Here is an 8,580-nt window from a genome sequence, read left to right as displayed (position 1 = left end):
CCGATTGGCCCGGGAGGCTGCCAGTCGGGGCGGCAGGCCAGAGTCGGCGGCGGGGGCCCGCGGTCGGTGCGCGACCCGAACTGGCGGTGGTTTCCGGTTCCGCGGGGCTGGCGGGCGGGCGGGCAGCCGGGAGCGGCGGCGGCGGCGGTGCCTGACAGACAATGAGGGCGGCGGGGCGGCGCTGAGCGGCGGCGGCGGCGAGCGACGCGGGGCCCGGGGGCGGGGCGGGGCGCCAGCCATGGACAATCAGGTGAGGAGCGGCCGCGCCGCCCCAGCGCAGCCCGCCGCCCGCCCGGTCCCCTCCCTCCCTCCCACGACCCGCCCGCCCGGCCCTCCTTGGTCCCGGCCTCCCCGCCCACACTCGGCTCCCGCCCGCCCCGCTTTGTGCTCGCCCGCCGCTCCCCCGGCCTTTATGTGGGGCGGGGGCGCCCCTCCCCCATCCCGACCCCGGCCCGGCCAGAGCGCCTCGGACTTCTATGAGGACCCCGGCCTGGCCCAGCCCAGAGCCCCCTGAGACGCCCCTCGGATCCCCAGTGCAGCCCAGGCCCCCCCGGGATGCCCCCTTGTGATCCCAGGCAAGCCCAGAACGCTCTGGGACGCTCTTCGGGACCCCGACCCAGGCCAGGGTCTCCACAGGCGGCTCAGACTCTCCTGGGACTCCCCCTGGGAGTCCAGTCCAGCCCAGCACCCTTTGGGACGCTCCTCGGGCCCCTGAACCAGCCTAGAGCCCTCACTGGTGGCCCAGAAACCCCTGGGATGCCTTTTGGGACCCCAGCGCGGCCCAGAACCCCGTGGGGACCCCAACCCCCGCCAGAGTCCCACAGGCACCCCTGGGGACACCGGCCCAGTCCAGAGAGCCCCACAGCTGTCCCCGGGACCCTTCAGATTTGTCAGATCTGGCCCTGTACCACCCTTCTTTGGATCCAGGGCCTGTCTCCTTTTCTCTCTGGACTCTTGGCCCTGAGTCCCTTCAAACTCCTTGAGCCCGCAGCCTAATGCTGCTGCTGCTGCTGCTTCCTTAGACCCTTGCTGGGGTTTGAAATCCCCCTCCTCCCAACCCCGCAGAACCCCCAGAACCTTGGTGCAGCCCCCTGCTTCCTCTAACCTAGACCCACCCTAAGCCTTTTTATCCCTCGTTTTCTTCCAGGGCCGAGCCTTTGCTCCCCCTTGCTCCTGCCACTGCCTTAGCCTGAGTGACCGTTTCCCCTCGACCTCTGGCTAGGGTCTGGGTTTTTCACACAAGGACCCAGGCCTGCGTTGAGCCCACCCCATCACCCCCACTTTGGATTTGGGCTTGCTTTTTCCTCTCCCTCTGGTTTCAGGCCCTGCTCAGTCCCTCGGCCCCTAGTGTCTGAGGGGCTCTCTTTCAGCCTTCAGACCAGGCCCAGGGGCATTTTCTGCTCCGACCTGGAGCCCCCCAAGCCCTCTAGACACCAAATGCCTCGCTCCCCTCAGCTTGGGTCCTCTTTGCCCCTGCAACCCTGATTTACACTTGCCCGCATTTTCCCCCAGTCCAGGTCTCAGTCTGCCCATTCCGAGCTCAGCTGGCTTCCCTTCACAGACCTGCAGTTTCCCCGGCCCCCCTGTACCTCTCTCCTTGAATTCAGGGTTTCCCACTTCCCTCCAGCATCCCCCAGCCTGATGTGTTGGCTTTCATTCCCCTCCCCTCAGCATGCCCCATGTCCCTTCCCTCCCCAGCATCTTGGAGCCTTCACTGGGAGCCTTGCTTCAAACCCAGGGTGGCTCCCCAGATTCCATACGCTTTCCCCATGGCCCCCCTTGCCCTTCTGTCTGGAAACCCGCAGACAATTGTGTCAGTTGAAATAAACCCCAGGCCGTTCAGGCCCCTGGGGCCCCCTTCACCAGCTCTGCACTGCCTCCTCTTCAGTACCCAAGCCCCTAACCCTCTTCGGGACTGTTGCGGCCCCCGACCTGGGGTCGTTTATTTCTTCATCCTTCCCCAGTGCCCGTGGCTTCCAGGGGCACGGGGCCAGGAGAGGCGGCAGTGTGGGGCGACGGGGGTGGCAGCTGAGATCTCTGCAGTCATTCGGGGCAGGTTGGGGCGTCCCTGGCGGCTGGCGCCACCGAGGCGGTGCTGTCTGGTAAGGCGCTGTGTGGCTGGGAGGTGTGCAGGCAGGAGACCGCCCCTTGCCCATCCCGGTCGACTGTGGGGTACAGGATCGCTGAGGCTTGTGCTCGTGGGACCTTCTCACCACGATCTCTCTTTCGTCTTTGGCGTTGCTACCTTTCTCTTGAGAGGTGGGCTGGAGAGGTGGATCGTGGCAGCGGGCGTGAGTTCCCTTCTGCAGGGACAGAGCCTAGTACCTCCAGTCTGTACTGAGTTACAAAAACAAAACAGAATATACCTTCAGGGTTCGCTTGGAATGGAACCCAGCCGTGGGAGAGTCGTGTTGGGTCCCGCTCAGGCATAGGATGTGGCTCCTGCCTGTCACCCCACCAGCCAGTCAGTCCCCCAGGGAGGTGTCTTAGGCCCAAGTGTGTTTATTCCCCTGTGACTTGCTGGGCCCTGGCGGTCTGGGTGGTTGTCATTTATGTAAGTGGAAGGGTGAGGGTGGGTGGCATTCTTGGCCTGTGACAGAGCGAGAGAACGGTCTTGCTTCGGTGGACTGGTGAGCTCTGCGGGGCTGGTCGGTGAGAGCCCCACGCCCGGTGTGTAGCCACTAGGACTTGTGGCTTTTTACGTGGCAACGAACCAAAGTGGAAAAAGTCGATTTCTGCGTGGCACCAGCCACGTCTTAAGGGCCCACTCACTGTCACGAGCGAGCCGCTGGCCACCTTAAGGCACGGCTCCGAGAGACAACATTTCCCTCATGGCAGAAAGTTCCATAGCACCATAGGTGCTAGCCTAACTCCTTGCAGAAGTATTTGCAAGTGAACCCGATCCCACGGGAAAGTGTGTGGCATTCCGTAGTCTGATTCTTTATCCCTGGCTGTGTTTCTGCAAGTTTGGGAGAGGCCCAGGAGCTCTGTCCCTTCTTTACAGAGAGAGCAGTCTCTGGGAAGACAGGAGAGAATGGTGTCCTCTACCCAAGTGGGTGAGTTGGCTGTGAGCGTCCTAGGACTTGGGTGCGGGGCAAATGCTTTGAACCCAGCAGAATCTCAGCTTTCCCTCTCTCCTCTGAGTTGCCCCAAACCTGTAAATGCCTCAGTCCGACGGGGAACAACAGGACTTTCCCCCAAGGGCCTGCTCGCTTCGGGAGGCTTTGATTCTCCTTACCTTCCTGTTGTGTTCTCTAGAACTTTCCAGCTGAGAAGGGGGATCCTGCGCTTTGCTCTGTGCTCCCAACTTCTCAGCATTGAAATCCTTTCCCCGTGGCCAGGAAAAGTCCTTCTGGTTTCCTTTGCCCTACTGTTACCCACCTATTTGATTCTGCCAGCCACCCTAGTCCATACTTACAGGTCCATTGTGTGTGGGGGTTGCGTTTCTTTAGGGGGGAAGAGTGGTGCATGGGGGGAGGCTTGTGATTTATCTCCGAGGATGGAGGGGAAGGAGTGGGTGTGGGTGAAGGCTGAGCAGACAGTAAAAGGATGGAGAAAGGGCGATGGGGGAGGGTCTCTGGTCACAGGGGTTGTCTAGGGGGATCTAGAAGTCTGGGTTCTCCCAAGGACCAGGGAGTCCTCCCTTCACAGAAGCATTGGGCCTGTTACCCGAGGAGGGCCGCCGACCCGTTGAATCACCCAGTTGAGTTGATATTTGCTGCTTCTCCCAAGTTTGAATTTGGGATCCGCCTGCTGTTGACCATCCTCCACTGTTCCAGAAGAGGAGGTTGGTTTTTGACCGCGATGGCCCATTTTACAGACATGGACATGATGGAGCCTCAGGACGGCCCCGGGAGGTGTCAGGGCCAGGTGGGATTCCTAGGTAACTGTCCTTTTCCCAAACCTTGCCGAGAAACGCTCAGACTTGTGCAGAGCACTATTCTCCGCCACCCTGCTCTGAAACTGTCACCGGGAAAGTTGACGTGCCAAGTGGTTTGTCCTAAAGTTAATACCTGGCACAGTACTTGAGGTGGGGACCAGAGTTCTGTTCGCCTTTACATCCATCATAGTTTCTAACACAAAGTCTCGCAGTTAGCTTTGCCAGCCGTCGGTTGAAAAAGCAACTAGGGATCAGTCCTTTTGTAACGAGGCCCATCTGACCTGGTGACGGATGCCTTTATTGGGGTTGTGCTCGTTAAGAAATCTCCCAGCACTGCTTCCCACAGAACTTTGGTGACAGCCGGTTCTCCATCTACGTGTCTGCGGGCATCTCAAATGGATGCAACATAAACCCTGTCCCAGGCCTCCCTGGCAGGCTGGTAAGGGCATTCTTCCTGGCACCTGAAAACCAGGGATTGGGGGTGTCCTCGAGTATCTTCACGGTCTACACACTTATCCTTAGTTTTCAAAGAGACATTCACTGAGCTCCTTCCTTCTTGTCCCTTCGTCATTAACTTTGTGCCCTGGGCCAAAGGGACGAGGCCCGATGAGTGCCGTTGTTGGCCACCAGCCCCCTGTGCATCCCCAGTTAGAAGACCAAGGCCTGATGCAGGTGTTAGGGGAGGTCCCCTGCCCTCGGCTCTGTCCCGCCTCTGTGTGGGCAGTCTTCTGCTTGAGAGGATTGTCCCCGAGGGATAACCGTCATGTCCCCATCTTTCTCACCTTCTGATCCAGTGGCTGCTCCTGAGAGCCCCCAGCTGGGTCTGGGGGAGAAAGTTCTGCCAAGAGTATCTTATTTGGTCTGTGTTGCTGTCACTCTATGAGGGCCAGCACCTTTTCCCATTTCTGTGGTGTGGACCGGGTTGCTGGCAGCCCTGCCGGATCCAGCCGGACTTGGCACGGTCAGTCTAGGCTGATGAGGGGAGAAGGCTCTTCGGTGTTCTTTCTCCTGGGAGGGGAGGGGAGGGGACTGTTGTATCTGAGGGAATTGCATGCAGTAGCCAAACTCCAGGCATAATTATACCACTTGGTAAAGTACGAATTCCCTGAGGAAAGGGCATCATCTGTTGAAGAGAATTCCCACCAGGAAATCAGGGGCAGTCTTCCAGATAAACTCTTTAAAGACCTGCCTTCTGGGGCCGAGGCTGAAGGCAGGGTTAGTGGGATATGGGAAGAATCTGATGAGGAAAGGCCTTGGAAGCAGGGGAGCTGTTGGAACTGGGCCGGTTCGCCCTCTTTGCCAGGCATTGGCCATTTGAGTCCACACTTGGAGGGACCTATACTCTTCAGTGACGTGCCTGGGAAGCCGCCCTCCAGGATCTGTTCGCCTGGTTTGCAGGACTTAGCATTATGGCCCTTGGGTTCCAGTTGATCTGGAGGGAGGACAGTGCCCTGCCGAGGCCCTTAGCCCAAGCCTAGCTGTCCCCAGACGGCCTTCAGAGCCCTTGAGCTGCTCTGTCTCCATCTACAGGCCTTCCAGATGATCTCCCAGAAGTAAAATGGTCAACTCTTTCCAGGACAGGCCTGGAACGTTCCCCCCTTTGTTCCCAGCTTTTGTCAGGGGAGTGGGTGGCAAAACAGTTCCTGGGTGCTGGGACATGGCAGGAACTGAGGCCGGGTCCCCTGGTCCCCAGGGGCCAGGTCGCACAGAGCACCTCCAAGCAACAGGCAGGACACATGAGATTCATTCCTTCCAAGACCGTTGAGAGCTTAACCTAACCGGTAGTTAACCTCTTTAGCCAGGCACCCTTCCTGGAGAAAGAGCTAACTGTGTTTCAGTTCTCTGGTTCACATGCATGGGGCAGGAGTCCAGGTGGAGTAAGGCAGGAGGGGGGCAGAACCTTGAAGGCGGAATTGGCTTAGTTGTGTTAATAAATTATCATGACTTGACAAGTCAGAGCAGTTGGCCGGGCTCAGTGTCTTGCTTGCCTCCAGTGCGAGTAGCACGAATGTCTTACTGAATCGGATTTCTTCTCTAAGATAGTGGCCCAGAGGTTGTGTTATTCCCCTGTCTTTATTCGGGGGAACGTTCCTCCCCTCAGTGCACCAGCATGTGCTGTCGTTGGCACCTCAAGGCCGGGGGTGTCCAGGCTGAGTTGGTGCCAGCCCCCGGGGCCTAGATGCTGCCCGGGCAGAGCTTTGGGCACGGTCTGCCAGCGACAGAGATCATCCAGTGCCGCTTCGGAACCTTCCTGTTTACTTTGGCCTCTGGAGCATTCTTTTGGCACTTTGTTCCCCCTCCGACAGGACTGTGGCCTTCCATTCTTTCTCAATAGCTGCCCTGCCCCTTGTGTGCCCCGGGTAGGAGCCCCAGCTCATCAGAAATGCTGAGAAGGCAGCCAAAGTTGGAGCGGCCCGATTGGTGGATTGCAGAATCTGAGGCGACATCGCCTTGCGTAGGAGTTAACTCCGAAGAACCAAAAGCCAAAGTCGTTTGCCAGTGTATTGTTAAGACGGTATGTGTTCAGTTCACCTGTAACCCTCCCCGCAGTCCAGAGAATGTCTCCCGATTTCTCTGTGAGGACACACCGGCGAGAGGGGCAGAGTTTCTGTCATGCGTGTAAGGGCATCTGGGGATTACAGCCCATTGGGGTAATGGAAACACTGCTTGGGTTCGTTGAACGTGGCCCATGTGCAGAGGGAGGCTGGTTGATTTGAGCATTGCTTGTTTACCTAGACGTTTAGTCTCTCGCATCTAGCTTTTGGTGTGTTTCCCCTTGAATATCCCCTGTCGCCTGTCCCCCTCCCCCACCACCCCCTCCACTGCCTGGCAGGACCCCAGTGCCCTGGGTCTTGGGGTTGAGCTGCCTCGTGTCCCCTCCATCCACTCTTTTGCTTTTAATTTTAAGTTCGTTTGTTTATTTATTATTTGAGTAATCTCTGTACCCAGCGTGGGGCTTGAACTCATGACCCTGAGATCAAGAGTTGCATGCTCTTCTGGGGCGCCTGGGTGGCTCAGTCAGTTGAGCGTCCGACTCTTGATTTTGGCTCAGGTCGTGATCTCATGGTTGGTGAGATCGAGCCCCGTGTCCGGCTCTGTGCTGACAGTGTGGAGCCTCCTTGAGATTCTCTCCCTCTCTCTGCCTTTCCCCCATGCGTGCACATTCACTCTCTCAAAATAAATAAATATGGGAAAAAAAAAAAGAGTTGCATGCTCTTCTCACTGAGCCAGCCAGGCATCCCTCCATCCAGCCTTAAGTCCTATCAGTTCTCCCCTTTCAGACTCGACTAAATCCCCTTTTCCAGCCACTCCCTCTGGTTGCTTCCTAGCAGGCTTGTTGTTTGTCTGTCTGTCTGTCCTTTTCTGCCTTCAGCGCAGACTGTACACAATTGCCGGGGAACTTTGACTCAGATACCGTTTCCTCGCATCCATCATCTGCATACGGTTGGCTGCCATTCCTGCTGCGTGGAATCTAAATGCTCCACCCCGACCCTCACTCCTCCCTCCTGTGGCCCCGGACCCTGCAAGTCCCTGCGCTTTTCCCTGTGGAGCCCTGCAGTGACCGGCAGCCTGGGCGGGGGGTACCCCTGCTCTGTGGTCGACAGCTGGCTCACTCAGCGCCCGGGGCCTCCCGCCAGCCCCTCCCTCACTGGGCCTGCCCTGTCCTTCCCAGTGTCCTTACTGGTTCCTCCCCTTGGGAGAGCACCACTTAGAATTTGCTGATCTAGGAAGGCTCTTTAGTGTAAATGCTCTGGTGTCATCGATGCCCCGCGTGCTCCCGAGGTGGATGCGAAAGGGCGGGCTAGATGGGGTCTCTGCGGAGGCAGCAGTGAGCAGCCAGGGAGCCGGCATGGGGTGAGGTGGGCGCGGCGGAATTGGCGCACAGACTGCCGTGGACCCTCTAAGGCACGCCGCCAGCTTAGGGCCAGTTCCTGTGTTTGTGTGTGCACGCACACACCTCGACCCGTAAAACTTCCGTGTAGATGGCAAGACGTACTCAGACCTGAAAAAGCTTTAAAAAGCGGGGGGTCACCTGGGTAGCTCGGTTGAGTGTCCGACTTCGGCTCAGGTCACGATCCCCGGTTTGTGGGTTTGAGCCTCGCATCGGGCTCTCTGCTGTCAGAGCAGAGTCTGCTGCAGATCCTCTGTCCCCCCCCCCCCCCGCCCCTCCCCCGCTTGCGCTCTTCCCCAAATCATAATTTTTAAACAGCTTAAAAGGGGAAAAATAACGGGCGTCTTGGGCCTGAGGAAACACACCAGTGGGAGACGGGAGGTGTGCTGAGGCCTTTGGACCTTATTCGAGGGAGTGGCGAGCCATTGAAAGCTGAACCGGCAAAGCGACAGTTTGTGTCTGTCCTGCTTTCCTGGTCTGGCAGCCACTGAGAGGGCGCGGAAGGAGGGGGCCGCTGGCATTGGCAGCGGGATCTGCCCGGGTGGAGGGATCCCAGAGAAGAGGCAGGAGGTCACATGAGGTCAGCTAGGGAGAAAGGGGGTCCAGAGTCCAGAGCAGGAGGTCTCCAGTCGGGGAGGAGGGTGGTTCCCTGGAGAGAGGGCACAGGGGGCGGGTGGGAGGTGGCTCGGCTGGGGAAGCGTGGTTGCCCGCTACCTGCCTGCCACCGGACAACTTTCTCCTGGCTGTCCTCAGCACTTAGGAACAAGTGTCCTCTTGGCCTCTGGTTTCTTTGTAACATTCTTGCATC

General features: G+C 58.5%; 1 protein-coding gene across 5 annotated transcripts in view; it reads left to right on the top strand.

Annotated features, from left to right (window-relative positions):
* The first annotated feature begins 213 nt into the window (after positions 1–213).
* MLLT1 (MLLT1 super elongation complex subunit) overlaps positions 214–8,580 on the top strand; it is a 67,645-nt gene continuing 59,278 nt past the window's right edge. Inside the window, exon 1 of one of the 5 annotated variants that reach the window (XM_042928162.1) lies at positions 214–250. In XM_042928162.1, coding sequence (XP_042784096.1) covers positions 239–250 — 12 coding nt within the window. In that variant the 5' untranslated portion in view covers positions 214–238. Of the gene's footprint in view, positions 251–3,717; positions 3,884–5,250; positions 6,396–8,580 lie in introns of those variants that run through there. The other 4 variants (XM_042928161.1, XM_042928164.1, XM_042928163.1 and 1 more) reach the window with 4 other exon arrangements.

This window comes from Panthera leo, chromosome A2 (genome assembly GCF_018350215.1).
Source record: "Panthera leo isolate Ple1 chromosome A2, P.leo_Ple1_pat1.1, whole genome shotgun sequence".
In the NCBI taxonomy this organism is placed as follows: domain Eukaryota; kingdom Metazoa; phylum Chordata; class Mammalia; order Carnivora; family Felidae; genus Panthera; species Panthera leo.
The sequence above is the reverse complement of the archived record's forward strand: the minus strand, read 5'-3'. Positions and strand labels throughout refer to the sequence as shown.